At 44.7% G+C, this 18,537-nt stretch overlaps 2 protein-coding genes and 1 long non-coding RNA gene across 4 annotated transcripts; 2 read left to right on the top strand and 1 right to left on the bottom strand.

Moving 5' to 3' along the window:
- The first annotated feature begins 1,879 nt into the window (after positions 1 to 1,879).
- On the top strand, positions 1,880 to 7,843 carry wnt8b (wingless-type MMTV integration site family, member 8b). The gene is made up of 6 exons (XM_040178561.2): positions 1,880 to 2,584; positions 3,488 to 3,521; positions 4,501 to 4,639; positions 5,178 to 5,303; positions 5,404 to 5,546; positions 6,715 to 7,843. Exons 1-6 carry the CDS (start codon positions 2,514 to 2,516, stop codon positions 7,282 to 7,284), a joined length of 1,083 nt encoding a protein of 360 aa, XP_040034495.1. The 5' UTR covers positions 1,880 to 2,513; the 3' UTR covers positions 7,285 to 7,843.
- On the bottom strand, positions 7,302 to 10,331 carry LOC120820611 (uncharacterized). 2 transcript variants are annotated; one of them, XR_005712409.2, is made up of 3 exons: positions 10,224 to 10,331; positions 8,571 to 9,758; positions 7,302 to 7,934 (listed from the first exon to the last, which is right to left on the bottom strand). It is a non-coding gene; the product is annotated as an uncharacterized LOC120820611 (long non-coding RNA). The 2 variants fall into 2 exon arrangements; XR_013467917.1 differs by having other exon boundaries at positions 7,302 to 9,758.
- A 1,356-nt stretch (positions 10,332 to 11,687) lies between these two features.
- Positions 11,688 to 18,517, top strand: hif1an (hypoxia inducible factor 1 subunit alpha inhibitor). Its single transcript, XM_040178563.2, has 8 exons — positions 11,688 to 12,098; positions 14,207 to 14,457; positions 14,973 to 15,121; positions 15,227 to 15,372; positions 15,665 to 15,771; positions 16,146 to 16,209; positions 16,315 to 16,425; positions 16,707 to 18,517. Exons 1-8 carry the CDS (start codon positions 11,919 to 11,921, stop codon positions 16,761 to 16,763), a joined length of 1,065 nt encoding a protein of 354 aa, XP_040034497.1. The 5' UTR covers positions 11,688 to 11,918; the 3' UTR covers positions 16,764 to 18,517.
- Positions 18,518 to 18,537: the final 20 nt, after the last annotated feature.

Raw genomic sequence — 18,537 nt, 5'->3', positions numbered from 1 at the left:
GTGCTTTGCACATACTAGTAGCCATTGCCGATAATAAACTATGACATTTGGTATAAAGAAATAATCCAAACGACACTACTTGTGAATAACGGCAATATTTGAAACTTAAGTCAATGCCAAAAAAACGTCAAAAGTTATAAAATGGAAAAAATCTTGGTCTCCTGATTGATGCTCATGTTTCCAAAGTGCACTGTCATACATCATGTCATAAATATACTCTCCGAAAAAGCGTGAACTTGAGTGAATCTTGTGAAATGCAGGTTAACCGCTTGTCCTCCGTTACCTGTGTTAGGATGGGGATCTACCTGCTACCAGAGCGGTCGCACCTTTAAGGATTCCTGAGGACAGACTTCTGTTGGTACAGACGGTGCTTGGTGTTTTGCGGACTCGTCACCTGACAACCTGATTTGATCAGCAGTGCTTGAGCAAAACAACCTAATTTCCTCCCTTGGGTCTTTAATAAAGAAGATTTAGTTAATCAACACAACTTTTCGACCACGTCACGCGGTCTGTGCACTGGCTCCCCCTGCTGGTGAACGGCTTCATGGGCAAGTCAAAGACATGGCCGCACATGGCCGAGCCTTTTGCGGCGTGCAGAGAACGCGATCCGCTTTTTTTGGGGGTGGGGGAGGCATAAACTGCTGCAGTCCGACCGGCCGAGTCCGGTCCAAGTGTTGTGTAAGTGGTCCCTTCATTGATGATGTGTGATCAGCCTTTTGTCCATTGGCTGCCGACTGTCAGCCCACCCTCGCACGGCATGTATCACCTCCGTGTGGACCACGGCTCTTCACTGCGAACAATCACGCAGTTTTCAACCCCTCCCGGGTTTGTGCATCACATGGGGGACACGTGTTGCATGGCGCAATGCTACTTGCCTGATAGTCGCACTGACTAAATTGGCCGCATAAACACGAACATGCGTTATTCCCATAGGCGCCAATTAGATGCACATTGACGCCCAAGCGACCAAATGTGCACGAAAGACACCCAAAGGGGCGCTACTTTCACACTGAGCGACCAACGTGGAGGTTTGCAGACACCTCTCAGTTTCTCAAATCACCTGTTACAATAACACACCGGGCATGACTGCGCACTTTTGGTGACGCTTCGATCATTGATCTTGTATTGAAATGCCAAAACAACAGGAAGGATCCCGCTGTTGTCTAAATTTACTTGTCATTCCTTTGTGAATCGTAATCCAAAAACATCCCTCAGAAGTCACCCCCCCCCCCCCCCCCCGCCCTCCTCCTCACCCCCCACCCTAAATCGCTTTTCTTTAATCCTAATTTGCACACAAGAAGTTTGCTAAAGGGCTGCCTGTGCCAAAGGAAAGGGTCCCAAGGGTCAGACGGGGTTATTTGGGAATTACCCTCCATGCAATGTTAGGTAGGGACCGTCTGGATTAGCGATGCAAATGCGCCATATCTGATCAATGGCTCGGCCGTCACGCTGCCGCAACGCACCCCTCTTTCTCCGTTGGAAGGGTCTTAACCGGAGAAACTCTCTCTGGTAAATCCACTCAAATTCGTGATTGAAATATTGCAGGAAAACGTGAAAACTACAAACATGAAGATGGCCATTAAGGTCTCATTAAAGGGAACAGTCCACTCGATAAATGATTCTGTATGACCTCGTTTGAGTAATATAATTCCATATTGTATGGGATGCAAAACGAATCATTTTCTTATCTGCATCCGTCCGAAATAACGACCTAAATATACGCAAAGTCCCATCCGACGCAGTTGTGCCACTGTAACTGCGCAGAAGGTTGGAAAAACTAGGAACGAGTCCCGTCGATGGATATCATAAGAAATAACCTCCTTTTAATCCGGTTCATTAAAGATGCTGTTATTTTAATATATAATGAGCCGGTTTGAGCCCGATCGAAGCGAAATGCGTCGGATGAAACGTTGGATGCTGCGTCGTCTCCCATGTGAGTAAAGGTTTGTTTCGGGGGTGATACACATTGATTCAATCACACCTTTTGTTGTGTTATAGCCACGAATCACTTCCTCGAGGACAACCAGTATTTTGTAACACATCAAACTTAACACTTCGTCATCCGCAGCACTATCTGCGACTAATCCCGGACGATCAACTGCGCGGGTTGGATTGCTTTAAATAAACTCATTTTCCTCCGTCCAATAAAATGTCGAGGGATCAGTGTTACACTTTTCCTATAGGATTAAAGAGATCTTCCTTGGCTCTTGAATGGAGGCAGGGAACCCAGCGTTGCCCAGCCCTGAAGGCCCAGGGTGCCCTTTTGATCATCGAAGTCTCCCATTGGTGAAATACTTCTGATTGGCCAAGAGAGTAAGATGGGGGAAAATCTTTAATTAAGCAGATAATCTCTTGTTGGGACGAGAGCGGCTCCATTTCAGAGCCCCCTCCTTGAATCTCGGAAGCCCTGGAGAAGTTTCATGTGCTGGTAGCTCAGTTTCCTCTCCATCGTCAGACTGTCTGCAGGCTTTGGACGGGCTCAAGAGTCACCGTCACCCGCCTCACCTGTCAGGATGTTCATGCATTTGGAGGTTTTCTATTACGTTTTCATTCTCCTGGCTCACATGAGGCCACACTGCTGCTGGTAAGTTTTAAATGATCTTGAAATATTATCAAAAATCTATTTTGCGCCTTGTAGAGGTCAACTATTCATTTCACGGCGTTGTAAGTTCTGTAATGAATATGTAAAATTTGTATTTTTTTCTCTCCTGGTTTGTGGTAATTTAAATGAATCTTTTTCTCATTTAGTAACCAATAAAATCAATTAATTTTACAACTTTGAAAATAGATATAAGGAAATAATAATAAAAGGAAAATAATAAACTTTTTGGATTTTTGTTGTTTTGCATTTCACAAAAAATATTTATTATATTTTTAATTATTATTTGTTAGTTATAAATAATGGCTTTATTAGTGGGGGATTAGTTATTTACTAATGCTCCATAATTCAGTTGTAAACCATTAGTTTTGGCCGCCTTTGGTTGCCAGGTTGTTAAAAACTGCATCTCACCGCTCATTCAAAAAAGACTCAAGACAAAAAACAATTTGTTATCTTATCCCACTTTGAACTGTGGACGTGATGAGTTAAACATATTTATTAATGACTTAAACAAAATATATAAAACAGTCCTGTTGGATTTTTAGAGATTGATAAACCCATGAGCATTTAAAATTCAGCATCAATTAATTAATTTTCAAAGGTATGAACACAAGTCAAAGAAACTGGCAACCCCAACATTTTAAATAAACCACACAGTTATGGCCATTCATTCTAAAGTCTTTCTTTCTCCACATATTACATATAAATATATATGTATATATACATATATATAGTGAAATAAATTGAGTCACTATTGAGTCGCTATGTCGGGATGCCCACGGTGTCACGGTTTAACATGTTACAAAGCGCACTAATGAGAGATGTTAGCAGAGGAATTTGTGAAGGACACTGAGCTTCCCTGAGTGAATAAGCTGTCTCCTTTTCCAGGTCAGTGAATAATTTCCTGATGACCGGACCCAAGGTAAGCCAACATTCGTTTGATCTTTTCTCCCTGTCCTTTCCCCAAAAGAGAGACGGAGAGAAAACACGCTGCCGTGCGTGTGATATCTGAACTCCAGTGTATGGACACATTATTGTACCTGTGTCAATGGCACTTATGCTATATCAGTGATATTCTTGGCCCTTTGATTCCCCCCCCCCCCCTACGTACACTTGACCTTATTCAGAGGCTCTGCGTATCCGCGGGTTTAATGTTTTTAAGAGGCCCGGGCGGGCATTGCTGTAGTGGGTGGTCATCATTAGCAGACCAGACCCCTGTGAAAGAGGTGGCACTCCATCTCCCCAAAGGCCACTTGAGACATATTAGTTATATTATCGCTCACACAGTGTGAACAAGCCGCGGAGAGAGGCGGGCGAAAGCCAAGGACGGAGTGTACTGGTTCAAGAGCGCTCAACCATTCAGCACATTCACTGCGGGTTGGTAGAGTTTAACAAGTAGAATAATGTTTTAATCAGTTCAAAATGTTTTTTGTCATGACCGTTGGCAATGAGTTCCAGCCCCGTGAAGGGCCGGCTGATGGGGCATCCTCTTAGATAGTAAATCATTTGACCCTCCAGCAGGGAGATACCAACGTAAAATATATAATATGTAAAAGTGACGGATGCTCGGTCACGTCACCGATCCTAGTGTTCTTCCACACATACTGTTTGGTGCATTGAACCCTGAGTGTGTTGGGAAGTACAAGAAGGGCTCTCGTGATTGGTTGGATCTGTGGCCACTTACTGTTATTAAGTGTTAAATGTCTGGTCTCTTCGTTCCCTGACGACAATGCAAATATCTAACCATGGGAACGTGGTCATTGAATCAAGCCGAGCCAGATGCTTCAAAAACACCTCAACCTCTTAGTTATCGTTTTCGTCTCTGTCGAACAGGTGAGGGATGCTCGTGCACCATGTCGTGGGTTTTAAACATATCCACTGTGTCCTCTCCGCTGCTGCAGGCGTACCTGATCTACTCCAGCAGTGTGGCGGCAGGAGCTCAGAGTGGCATAGAGGAGTGCAAATACCAGTTTGCATGGGACCGTTGGAACTGCCCCGAGAGAGCTCTGCAGCTGTCCACGCACAGCAGCCTGCGCAGCGGTGAGTCCCCCGGGGGCCCAGACACCGGCTGCAGCATCTCCACACTGCGGCTCGGCTCGGCGGGAGAATTTTAAAGACGTTTCAAATGTGTTTTGTAATTGTGCGTTTGTGTTTCAAACGTCTGTGTTGGAAGAGGGGTTTTGTATTTCATTCACGTTGGGAAATCGAGATGTTTGCTGGTTGGAAACATTCATCACCCTTTGGGATAGTTGCAGCCGGCACGGTCGCTAACCCCAAGCCAAAATAAACACACTAATCCATTTCCCAACATCGTCCCGAATCACTGCTTCTTTTGGCAGCTTCGCTGAGATCCATGAGACAAAGACCCAAATGTGTTGGGCAATAGAACGTGAACCTCAGTTAAGAAATCCAGATGCCATTATGTCTGGTTTTATGGGTCTGGGCAAAAATAAATTCTAAATATAAAAGTGACTCATAATTAAGTCATTCATAAATTAAAACTACTAAACGCGTACTAAAAGATAGATGAATCTGTTTGAATTAGATGAGCTAAGCTAATGAGTCTTTCTGCTGACAGCAAATCGGGAGACTGCGTTCGTACACGCCATCAGTTCCGCCGGAGTCATGTACACTTTAACCAGGAACTGCAGCCTCGGAGAATTTGACAACTGTGGCTGTGACGACAGCCGGAACGGACAAAGAGGTCAGAGGAATACGCATAGCGTGTGCATAACCTCCCGCTTTTCAATCACACGGCACAGATGTTTTAAACCGAGTACTTCTTCTTCTTCGTTCCTTCCCAGGGGGTCACGGTTGGCTCTGGGGAGGCTGCAGCGACAATGTTGGCTTCGGCGAGGCCATCTCCAAGCAGTTTGTTGACGCGCTGGAGACCGGACAGGATTCACGAGCAGCCATGAACCTCCACAACAACGAGGCTGGCCGCAAGGTACAGCGGCGGCCTCCAAGTTCCCGTCCATCCACTTTGCAATGCGAGATGAGCCCTGGGTATAAGTTGTAGCGCGAGTTTGGGACGTTAGCGCCGTGAATTCCCCCTTACAGTACTTGAACCGGGTGGCGGCTGGCTGGATATTTAGGGACATGGTGTTCGTGGCCCACCGACTGATTGCAAAGTGCAAAGCACCTTTTGAATAATTTTCCCCTGCTCAGAATTACACTGACTGTGCCACCCAAGCATCCCTTTCACGCCGCTATAAGTGAGGTGCGACTCGTCCCCGATGATAACAGTGTGTTCGGTGTACCAGAAGGGCCTATTTACTAGTGCTGAATGCCCCCTGTGACAATACCTCGACTAGAGGATCTCGGGATCACTGGTGCAAGCTTAATTAGAGATCCTGGGGAGCCAGACATTGCGCAGCGTTCTGTATTATGCCGCTTTTTAAAATAAGTGTTTAGTTTTATTCTTGCAATAAGGATCCCACATTTATGTTGGTCTTTGTTTGGCCCCGAGGGAGTCTGAGGGGACCACAGGCGTGCAGCTGAAGTGCTCTTTGTTTACGGTGCCTTTGCTCCCCCCTGTTGGGCCCTAGGATCCCCACGGCACCTGGAGCATCATTGTAACAGAAAAAAATGGGATAGAAAGAGAGAAGAAAACTCCCCTTTTCCATTCCTCCACTCAACGGGACTCTCCATTGGGTCTTCTCACACCAGAAAACATGTTGATAATGAACATGCTAAATAAATACCCCTATTTCTTCTGGGGGGACAATAGGTCTCAATGTGAAACTTTGATTCAGCCGTACCTCAACAGAAAGTTCATCCCCCTCCTCTCAAAAAGAAAACGTCCCCTTTCAAACGACAGCTGTTTCGTGTCGGGTAAAGTCAGGAGACTCTGCGAACCACAAAGGAACTCAGTTGTGCACTATGAAGCTATCATTTCTTCCTTTCAATGTATTCAGCCCTCCTTTTACTTAACTGGAAAACATAGAAAAAAATTCAATCAGTTAATTTGACAACACATCAATCAAGAGACAATGGGCATCCTGTATTTTACACACACACACACATTCATTTGACACTGTTTTTCATATGAAGCAGACATTATTTAACACAGTAAACGATGAAAATACATTACAGTTTTTTTCTGCCGTCTCCAGGCTGTGAAAGGAACCATGCAGAAGACATGCAAGTGCCACGGGGTGTCAGGAAGCTGCACCACTCAGACCTGCTGGCTGCAGCTGCCAGAATTCCGGGAAGTGGGGAACTACCTGAAGGAGAAGTACCACAGGGCTCTGAAGGTGGATCTCCTGCGGGGTGCGGGGAACAGCGCGGCCAGCAGGGGGGCCATCGCCGAGACCTTCAGCTCCATCTCTCGCAAGGAGCTGGTCCACCTCGAAGACTCCCCCGATTACTGCCTGGAGAACCGCACGCTGGGCTTGCCGGGCACGGAGGGCCGAGAGTGCCTCAAGAAGGGCAAGAACCTGAGCAAGTGGGAGAAGCGGAGCTGCAAGAGGCTCTGCGGTGAGTGCGGGCTGGCCGTGGAGGAACGCAAGGCCGAGATTGTGTCGAGCTGTAATTGTAAATTCCACTGGTGCTGCACGGTTAAGTGCGAGCAGTGCAGGAAGACGGCGACCAAGTACTTTTGCGTAAAGAAGGGAGGTCAGAGGGGAAGGAATGAGAGTGCCGGTAGCCGAAGGAAGAACCTCAGACTGAGGAAGAAGCAGTGAGCACCTTCATAACGGGGGTCATCATGTCGGTACCGCCGCCGCTCCAGTTTGGACCATCTTCATTGTCAAATATGTAGAAAGTTTTAAAGACAGTGGGATGTGCTCAGAGTCACATGTTAGACAAGTTTGTAGAGTTTTTGGTACAAAGGTATTTAAAGATATATTTTTTATACGTTCCTTTTCACTGGGCCTTTCTCTGGCATCAAAATTCTCCACAACACAATTTATTTATTTATTTACATACATACATGTAAAACTTAAAAGTTATTATTAATACATTTCTTTTGATCATGAGTGTTAGCTTTTAAAATCACAACTTTTAGGAACCCTTCAACCCTTTAAATTTATTTAGAAATACTTTTACATTTTTAGGGAAAAGTGTCCTCTCCCGTCATCTATCTCGCCCTGACCTTTTCTGCCCTCCTGTATGTATTTAATTGTATATAAATTGAAGCACTTTGTTAATTTATTGCACACTGTTTCCCAGTCTTCTTGTGTTAGTTTTTCTTTTCATTTTTATTAAATTGTAATAACAGAATAAAAAATCCATCAATCTTCATTCCCGTTCTTCCTTCTTTACTCTTTGAGGCGGCGATACCTGATGCTCTGCAGTAAACACGACCTTCCTTTCACATCGGGGTCAGGAAACTCTGGGGCAAAGCAGCAAGAATAGAAAAACCTTTCAGCGCACTCGTCGTTCCATCACGCCTTTCTCAATTTTGCCTCTACAAATACCTCCCCGTTCTTTCCCTCATCATGGTAATCCTCAAAGAGCCCCCTAACTCCCAAGCGCTTGCAAGTTTCTTTACTGTTTAATACTAGTTTAATTAACTTTGTCCAGACAGAGTAGGGCCTTGGGGGTGGAGGGCATGAGGCAAGTTGCCCTTAAAAATCATCCCGCCTCTAATTTTGTATGCTAATCTCCTTTTTCACGCCGCACCTCCTCAGGAGAGGGGGAAAGAAATGTTGGGAAAACTTTGGGTTGCTTGTGCGGGGCTTCCTGCGGCTGTTTTATTTCTGGGCCCACCTATTTGGATCCTTTCACTCCTCTAGGGCCTTCCTTTGCTCGATTTAACAATGAATGCAGAGCTAATCAGCTCTCTCGGAAATGCACCACTGTCGAGGAAGGTAATCCCTCCTTCTCTACTCTCAATGGGCTGTCGCCTTCTAAAGGACTTTGGGAAAAGGCTTTGCACTGATTCACACTGTTCTCTCAAAAGAAGTTAGTTCAAGTATTGTGCCCAAACAAGTGGGTTTTATAAACACATGCTTGCCAGGATACTCACCCCACCTGCAAGTAAGAAGCGCCGGGCCCGGGCAAACTAGCACATGGCAGCCGAGGCCGAAGCCCCTTCAGACGAGATGGGACATGAAAGAGGAGATTAGAGGTCCCGTTGAGAGGGGTGGGGGGGGGGGTTTCATTTCTGCACCTTCCTCCTTTTACTCAATAAAGTGTCAAGGAAACACCTTGTTGACATCTTATTTACCAAATAATGATCATAATCAAAACTCCTCCCCCCCTCCGACGACCCCTGTGGCGGGCTGGATTGCTCCGCCTGGCATGCAGACCCTCTCCCCAACAAAGGAACCAGCATACCGACATACCAAGCGGCTCCGTGCAACTCCTGCGATGTGCTGCCATAGGGGGTGTTCATGCACAGGAACTTTAAATGTAACGCTAAGTTGTAAATGAATGAATGGATTCTTATTTGGACGTTTTTGTTGTTTAAGCATGTGAGTCGCGCCGTCATGCACTGGCCCACTATATCAGCCAGATAAAAGTATACATCCAATAATGTGTGGGAAAGACTCGTTTAGCCGTTTCTTCCGATCAGCAGTTTTGACACAACTGTGGGAATGTTCACATAATCAGACAAGATCTGTCATGCATCGGCAGCGGAGAGGAACGGGAGGAAATTGCTCTAGCTGGCTGTATATGAGGATAACACCACGGTTAAAAGTGACCGTAACATCTTAATATTAGCTTTAACGATGCAGAGAAAATGAATGCGTATTTTGCAAAATTGCCTCTAAGCCTTCACAGCGCTGCACTGTACTTCTCTGCTTGTCTTAAATCAGGGGGTCGTTGGTAATGGAGTACTATAAGTAGACCATGTGACTCACATAAAGAGCCAGGGGCCACAGTTGAAGCCTAAACCTGAGTTACAGACACACAAAAACAGCACTTTATCATCCGTATTCTCTCTGTCAATTGTATTACCTCGAATGAACAACCACACCAATGGGAAAAACGGAAGGGAGGTGAACTGAATGAGACACACACACACACACACACACACACACACACACACACACACACACACACACACACACACAGACGCACACATTATAATGGCGTGTGAAACAGCTCACAATGTTGATCATGACACATAATTTCCCAGAGAGTGACACAACCTCCGACCGCGGGGGTCTGAACTTCCGTCTCCTGGGCCGGCCCCGCCACGTCCAATTTGCTGTAAGGTGGAGGGGGAGGGAACACCACAGAGGAAGGGTGGGGTTTTAAGCAGGTGATTTCTCACAAAGCTTCAATAGTCTATTGGAAAGTAGGAACACCAAAAAAATATTGATAGACATGTTTGCATGTTTTTTAAGACGGTCAAAAGAGAGAAGTAGAGGTGGGATGTGTTTTTGTTTAAATCAGTACTTTTGTGTCTCTGTGACACACCACATACGTCTAAATAATTGCTGTCAGGTAACAAGTGGTAATGCAATCATTGAAAGATGGGAAAACGACTTATAATGCTTCAGAGAATCCTTGGCTAATAGGATTTATGGCTTAAGGGTTCTGGACCTACAACACCTAGAGGGGCGAGGGTCAATATGAATGTGAGAGAAAGCCAAATGAGTACAGATGAGTGGAGCGGGGAATTCATTGAAAGCTCCTAAAAAAAAAAGAAAACGTCACAAGTTAACTTCACCTGTGTGAATATCGCGGCAGTTTGCCAGTTAATCTCAAGAAACATCAGACGCTGTTTCGTTGTAACAGTGTCTCCTCAAGAGAACCTTTGTTTTGACAGCAGGCCATCTGTTGGGGAGAAGGCGGCCGTGTTACGTGTTTGTTGCTATCCAGCAGGATTGAGATGCTAGAGGCTTTTCGGGGCTCTCACCGGGGTGGTCAATCTCCCGGTTCTATCTGCAAAGAATGGGGAGAGGGGAGCATCGGGGGATCAGCTCAGCTCAGCTCACTGATCTGCACAGGAAACACAGAGCATGGGAACCCACCAGGGAGTCCCCGACCAGTCACTGCCGTGGAAACCCGCTGGTAAAGCCTGGATCAAGAGAAAACATACAAGATGTGTCAGGTTTTACTGACATTTCGGGAGATGCTTTTGAGCAAAGATTCTGTCTTTTGGGACGTTAAAAAGGTTAAAAACGGGGATATGATCTGAGTGATTAAAGATTATCTCAAACAAGTTCAATTCCAGTTTGATATCTACAAAACTACATCAGCCGATCAGTCCAGTGAGCAAGAACTGTGTGCCCCGTTATCTAATGAAAAGGGATCAATACAAACATGCTGAGGCAATGATGACCATAGTTCAATATTGGCTCAGGATTACAAAAGTGTTTGCTCAATTTTTCATATCTTCTCAGAGAGAGAGAGAGAGAGAGAGAGAGAAAGAGAGGGACCATTTCTCAACATGTCAATAATATATGCTCAATATTAATTTGCATTATTGTAAGTATTACAAGCAAAATGTACTCAAACATACTCAAAGATCAAGCACCTATTATGTAGTATAGCAGTGTTTGCACTTTTAGATTCAAGTTAGTCAAGATATAACAGTTTTAGCAGTTTTAATTGTTTAATGCTTAATGCAAGACTACGCTTCATAAATTATTCGTCAGTATTCCTGGGACTTCAATTTAGTGGATGAGAAGTAAAAGGTATCACATGATGAAAATGCTACCGGAAAAGTGAATTTAAAAATACAACATACATACAATTTGGATCATGCTCACTCAGACTATAATGTTATGTGTCCATTTTTATTAAATTGAAATGATATATTGTATAATTATTCTCCTATTATAATTATTCTAATAATAATGGTAATTATTATTTATCTGCAATGCCTATTTTGTGGGATTAATAGCGGGACAAAATAAGTACTAAGTAATATTTCTTTTGAAATATAGTGTGGATGGATAAAGTTGTAAAATACTTTTTTACTTGGGCAATGTATAAAACGATTGGATTTAGAGGGTGATAAAAAATACTCATCTTTGTCTCCTTTTTCTGGAGATCATTTTTCTGAAGAAAAAAAACCGGCAAGAAAACCAAGTCCGACGGCTCCCTCTGGTGGTCAGCACGTGTCATTACAGGCGGGGCGCGTAGTCCTCCGGCCCGCTAGGTGTCGCTGTCCGACATCCGGGGCCTCGACACTCTCCAAGTGTTGCCTTTCCGTTGGTTAGCTGGTGTCGTTTGTTTTCTGCCCCGTCAAACCGGTGTGTAAACACTGCGGAGCGGAGCCAGCGAGAGGAGCCGCCGCCGCTACCGGACGGCCCAACTATTACCTCAATTTATTGAATAACGGTGAATGGGAAAGCTCCTGTGACCGCCCCGGTCCAGAGGAGAGGCGGGTTATTCCCTCGTTGGGAGGACGGAGACCATGGCGGCGGCGACCGTTGCGGAGGCGGATCCGGCGGCGAGCGAAGGTGGCACCGACTTCATCGGGCTCCAGAACCCGGACTGGGATGAGTCTCAGCTCCGGAAATATGCCTTCCCAACACAGCCGATTCCCAGGCTGTCCCACACGGACCCCAGAGCAGAGGTGCTAATACACAACGAGGTAAAGCCGCTTGGTTAGCTTGATGGAAGTCGCCTACAACAATTTAAGATCTTTACAAGAAGCCTTAGAAGGTGGACCTGCAGCCTTCACACCCCCAACTAAGATCATCAGAGTGCATTACACCCGGAATCTAACGTAACGAGACATTGGAAGGGATCAGCACTTCATTTAGTCTGGTGTCGAGTAAAGGATTTCATAATAAAATGCCATACGGAGCTACAGACTGCGGCTCCACACACACACACACACACACACACACACACACACACACACACACACACACACACACACACACACACACACACACCTTGGAGCTCACTAGCAGGATGTGATCTAAAGGGGTTGGAAAATGTTTTGATCATTTAAGAGGAGCTCCCATGGAGCTGACAGAAATCTAGACATTTGACAGAAACGATAAAGTCATTTTTCAAGTAGTGACAATAAATTATGTCAGAAATCTTCACATTATAAAAGCTGCCCGATGGTAAATGTTCTGTAAAAGTTGAGAATTGGCTTGCTGTCATGAGCTTTTCGTGGTTTTTGGGGATTACAGCTTATTACAATTGTAAAACCCATTGGAGCTCAAGTCCAAGAGTTGATTCAATCAGCAATGTCACGTCAGGTGGTTTGGTTTTGACGGGTTAAAAACATCTGCATAGACTCCCTGTAGCTCACTGAGAAACACACATGTGGAGAGCCGTCAGCATCTTTCTAAAACCCTTTCCCTCGCATTATCCAGCTGCACTAACCTTTTCAATGCAGGACACAAGTTACATGTGTGTGAGACGTATTTGTCGAAAGCACGTAACACGCTTTGGTTTTGACTATAAACCGGGGGGCGAACAATGGGAGACCAAAGTCGTCCCATCTCTCATTAATCTTACTCGGTGTCTAAGCCGCCTGGAGCATGTCCCAGGAGGGTCGGACACCTGTACATGGACACCAGCCTTTACACAATGCAGTAATGGCTCACATAGAGAAGTGCACGACAACGTGTTATCTCATGTTATCACGTTTCTCATTCCACCCTAAAAGTGTTAACATAACCAAATAGATTTTGCATTACAACAATCAAGACCTTGCCTCATAGGATTCTAGGTGCACGCAGGAATAGTCTTCTTCTGTCTTGTCAAAAGTGACCTGATTCTTCGTCTCCGCTCAGCTCTCCCTTTGCAGCTCTTGGGAAGTGTTTCTAAGGAATAGTAACGTTGCCCTTTAAACTAACCCACTCGCACACTGAAACCCTTTCCCACGTGCAATGTGGTTCAAGTGAAAGCAGAAGATGAATTAAACAGCCATTTCATGAAGCGCAAGGCACGCGGCTCCTTTACAGTGTTTCCATTCGGCGCCAATCATTGCCAGGTCAAGAGGTCAAGTGCAGTGGAAAACACGTTGACACCCTTTCAATCAGGACCATTACTTGTTTCACACGTTAAGGGGACAAATATTCATCCCAAGTGAGTTCAAAAGCCTCCACGAAGGCGGCGGATTAGATGACATTCATTTAAATGAACATTCCCATTAAAGCTGTGTGGGGGTGTGTGCGCGCGCGCGCGCGCTGCACCACGCCGCCACATTATTTAACTAGTGCGCGTGCTCTCTGGAGAAATCGAGAAGAAAGGGGGAGGCGGGGAGGGGGAGGGAGGGAGAGCGACGCGCCACGGGAGCGCGCTCTGCGGTCTACGTTCAGTCAGTCACGTAGCCCTCGAGCTCCGCGTGTCCAAAGTGCTGCGCGGGCGCGTGTCGGGATGTCGGCTCCCTTTTTTTTTTGATGCATGAAATAGTCTGAAAAATATATTGATCCGTTTTTTTTTGGAAACGAATTGTTGCGATCCATCTCCGTGTTTTCTTTTTTCATAAAATACATAAATATGTATTCATCTTTATACCACCTATTTGATGCACTTCATTAACAATAGTCCGATTCGTGATTAAGTTAAAATAATAATAAAAGTTTAATAAAACTACAAAATGAACACAATTACGGTGCGTTATTCTCCAGAGGCTTGCTTGTTTTGTAAGTGTATGGGCGGGCTGGTTATATTGGATTTAATAAATATCAGTTTTTGTAATATAACTGCCCTAAAATGTTCTTTGTCTGTTTTCAGCAACCGGTGGTTTTAACAGACACCAGCCTCGTGTATCCAGCTCTTAAATGGGACATTGCATACCTCCAGGAGAACATTGGCAATGGAGACTTCTCTGTTTACACCGCAGAAAACCACAAGTTCCTCTACTATGACGAGAAGAAAATGGCCAATTTCGAGAACTTTGTCCCCAAGTCTAAACGAATGGAAATGAAATTCTCCGAATTTGTGGATAAAATGCATATAACGGAGGAAATGGGGGGAGAGGAGAGGTAAGACGTATTTATAGGGACATTTGATTTGGAACCGGAATGTAATGCGAGCTATGTTCATCGCCCCGTCTGGGCTCAGTCCAAACAAGAGTTACGGGTGACTAAGCATAGACGCCGCATTACGAGCACATTACTGTGACCTGAATTGACCTGACACACACACACACACACACACACACACACACACACACACACACACACACACACACACACACACACACACACACACACACACACACACACACACACACACACAGGTCACATACTAAAGTGAAGTCCCCATTTGATTCACTCTTGATGGGTTCTGCTGTCCACGTCTTTCAGCGTCATATTGTTCCTCCTGGTGTGAAGCAGTTCTAGTCCCCCAGAAATAGAACACAGTGTAAACAAACGTATAACCTTGAAGACACATTCAAAACCAACGTGAGCTGCGTTGTGACATGTTTTCAGGTCTTGGAGAGGAAAACCAGGGTGCTCATACATTTTGCCGGCTCTCTTTTCTCATGCATTTCAAGGGTGTATCTGCAGCAGACCCTAAACGACACGGTAGGGAAGAAGATTGTTGTCGACTTCCTCGGTTTCAACTGGAACTGGATCAACAAGCAGCAAGCCAAGAGGAACTGGGGACAGCTGACATCCAACCTGCTGTTGATAGGAATGGAGGGTAAGGGCTCTCCCGAAGTCATCCGCTGCGAAAGGGGACGCGGGTTTTTAAAAGTTCCTGCCGTTTAACGTGGTCCCGTTTTCTGTGAACATTCTGTCGCCACAGGCAACGTGACGCCGGCACATTATGACGAGCAGCAGAACTTCTTTGCACAGATTAAAGGCCATAAGAGGTGCATCCTCTTTCCTCCAGACCAGTTTGAGTGTCTCTATCCATATCCTGTGCACCACCCCTGTGACAGACAGAGCCAAGTAAGCCACAACTATGTAGAAATCCAACTAGGGTTTAATAATAGGCAAGTAGAGATTTGCAGACTTGTCATTTAGTTCAAATAAAGGTTCCTTGCAGTAACTACAAATACAGTTATTATGAAGACAAATGGGTTAAGATTACCTGAACTATGGACATATATAACAACTGACACATTTGTCTGAATGAATTACTTATTCATTTTATGCCTTTTATGATTAAAGAAGTTGCACCTACGAGGTTCAGTTTGTTTGTGTTTTGTGACGAATCCTATTTGTTTCTTTTCATCTACAGGTTGATTTTGATAACCCTGATTATGAGAAATTTCCAAATTTTAAAAATATAGTTGGTTATGAGGCTGTTGTGGGCCCGGGAGACGTGCTCTACATCCCCATGTATTGGTAAGAGGTTCTTCTGTTTGCCGTTACTTATGTAGAACAGGATTATCTCCAGGCCATAGACGACCTTGGAGGCATTTCACTGAAATATTCTTTGATTTGACTGATCGACATGCTATTTAAAAGTATTGAGTGTTCCCTCTGCTTTATTGATAGGCTAATCATTGATATTCATTCAATGATGTTTAAGGCAATTACTGTATATTGCAGTTGTCATTTATTGTCGTAAATTGAATGTGTCAAATCCACTAATTCACATTTAGTACAGAGCATTGCTTTTGTGGTGTGAACTACTCTCAACAGGTAAAACAAAGTGCTTTGACTGCCAACTGAATTGGGTGAATCCAGTTATTGATATTTCTCTCCTCTCCTCTCAGGTGGCACCACATCGAATCGCTGCTAAACGGTGGAGTGACCATCACCGTGAACTTCTGGTACAAAGTACGCACGCTCGGGTCTTCACGACCGTTATTTCAATTTCATCCGTGAGCGTCGCCTGACGATGTTTCTTCTTGTTCACTAACCTCTTTTGGCTCTTTCGATCAGGGCGCGTCCACACCCAAGAAGATCGAGTACCCTCTGCGAGCTCATCAAAAGGTGGCCATCATGAGGAATATTGAGAAAATGCTGGGAGAAGCCCTTGGAAACCCACACGAGGTAAACACACCTACTCGTCTTCTTTCACAATGCAAACCCCTTCCTCTCCTCGGTTGCACAAAGTCCCACTGCCGCTTCCTAGAACATTAAATCACATCGACATTTAGGTCACCTGTTACATGGAATCCCCGGAGCACGCTGACCCTTCCAGCAACCCAATTACCGGGAATATTTATGGCGCATCTGATTTACAACGAAGGGCAGATAAAAGCAATCTGGGACAGCGGGTAGAACGATGGAATAGGGCTTCTAACCAAAGCGTCCTTTTTGTCTTCCTGTAGGTCGGACCTTTACTGAAGACCATGATCAAGGGCCGATATGAGCAGGATCTCAGTTAGAGCCTCACCCTTCAAAGCTAAGGCTGCTTTGGGAAGCGTTTGCTGCGTGAGAGAGAGCGAGCGAGTGAGCGAGCGCTGTGCGTTCTGATGTCGGAGCGCCGCGTCACATGTCGACACCATTCTGCTTCCGTCGTCTCCGAGGGGCCACGGTCATTGCAAACGCAACAATCAGAGAAGAAACGTCCGACTTACTCACAGGAATCCGCCCTGCTTGAAGAAGTTTTTTTTTCCTTTGAGAAGAAAAGGCCTGATTTGGCTTTAGTTCAGGTGTATTTTTGTGAATTTGAGTTCTTGACATAATTCAAGCTAATAGGTATTCAGGTGCATTTGCTCACCCAGTCGTCGGGGATTGGTACCTTTTTGGAATTTTGACCACTAATGGATGAGTTAAAGGGTATTTACATGTACGGCACACATCGGTTACATACAGCAGATTTCTCAAACACGGCTGTGTGTTGATTACTGAGTCTTCAGTAACAAAGACAGCTTTAAAACGGAGGCGGGGCAACCCTCTAAAGACGACCGGACTTTCAAGTGTCTTCAATATAGTTTACCCACTTCATCTGCGTCTTCTCCAGGACGACGTACAACGGTGAGAGGGATCAACAGGAATGCTGTTGCAAAGAGGGAAGTACAGGCCCGGTATCAAAACCAGAAGTACAGTGATTTCAAAAACTGCAGCATAATATGATCAAAATATGTGTGGCTGCTCATATATACAGCTGAAGGAAAATGTGACTACTTGCAGCTATATTGTTAAACTGAGTGATGCTGCTTTGTGTTTATTTATTGTTTCTGGACTAAATGTGCTATTGTGTTTACCAGTAGTAGGCATGGTGGGGTCGGGGGGTGATAATGCCTCACATTCTGCCATCTCAGTTGCAGCCACAGTTAAGGTAAAGTAACAAAAAGAGACAGCAAACTGAAAAGAGAAAAAACTGGTGGTTTCTTTGTTTTTATGTAAACCATAGATTTATGTTCAATCACCGGACTGAAGAAGTGGATCTATCTGCTGGGATGCACTTAATGTACCATCGCAACTCAATGCACCATCTAGTGGTCAAGTTGTATAATGTACATAAAATACAACTTTTTAATGTGCTGGATTAAAGACAGCAAATCTTCGATAATTTAACGCTGCAATGTGTACAAAAGTTAAATCTCAGATAGAATCCTCTACTCAGTTATTTTCACTTGCATGAAGCTGCAATCTGAAGACCTTAAAATGAGAGGACTCGGTGGTAAATATGTACATTTAAACAAGATGATTTTACATGTGCTGCATGTGCCAAACCGACGTGGACTAACCAGTGGGTGGGTACCCCCATACACAGAAGGCTTAGTTTGCATGTGTCATCAGATGAATCGGTGTAGGAATTCATTTATTTTCAGGGTTTTATGAGATCATGCATTTCAACTTCTCTAGACCGTGATGTAACAGACAATTCCTCCGTAGAAAGACTTTAGTGGTGTCAGACGGATGTTTCCTCCCCCTCCTCTATTGCCAGGTTAGCTCCGTTTACGGCACGTTTGTGCCTCGCTTAACAATGGCATGGCACTTAAATTTTTTATTGACTTGATTTAAATTTTCGGTCTAAATGTCTTTCACTCTGGCCTTAAACAGCTTTAACAGGTGGGATTAACAAGGGTTCATAGAAATAGAGGCGTGTGTTTTTACTGATGGAATGCTGATTTTCGTTTTGAACGAACAGTACGTGCTCTCCTTTATCCTCTGATTAAAGTTTGTTTGCCAAGTTTTTGTGATTTTTTATAA

Source organism: Gasterosteus aculeatus, chromosome 6 (genome assembly GCF_964276395.1).
Source record: "Gasterosteus aculeatus chromosome 6, fGasAcu3.hap1.1, whole genome shotgun sequence".
Classification (NCBI taxonomy): Eukaryota; Metazoa; Chordata; class Actinopteri; order Perciformes; family Gasterosteidae; genus Gasterosteus; species Gasterosteus aculeatus.
The sequence above is the reverse complement of the archived record's forward strand: the minus strand, read 5'-3'. Positions and strand labels throughout refer to the sequence as shown.

Bases quoted from the DNA above. Each gene is read 5' to 3' on its own strand.
- hif1an (XM_040178563.2), top strand. From the start codon at position 11,919: ATGGCGGCGGCGACCGTTGCGGAGGCGGATCCGGCGGCGAGCGAAGGT. The intron at 12,099-14,206 runs GTAAAGCCGCTT...GTCTGTTTTCAG, and splicing joins AGGTGCTAATACACAACGAG to CAACCGGTGGTTTTAACAGA. The intron at 16,426-16,706 runs GTAAACACACCT...GTCTTCCTGTAG, and splicing joins CCCTTGGAAACCCACACGAG to GTCGGACCTTTACTGAAGAC.
- wnt8b (XM_040178561.2), top strand. From the start codon at position 2,514: ATGTTCATGCATTTGGAGGTTTTCTATTACGTTTTCATTCTCCTGGCT. The intron at 2,585-3,487 runs GTAAGTTTTAAA...CTCCTTTTCCAG, and splicing joins ATGAGGCCACACTGCTGCTG to GTCAGTGAATAATTTCCTGA. The intron at 4,640-5,177 runs GTGAGTCCCCCG...TTCTGCTGACAG, and splicing joins GCACAGCAGCCTGCGCAGCG to CAAATCGGGAGACTGCGTTC.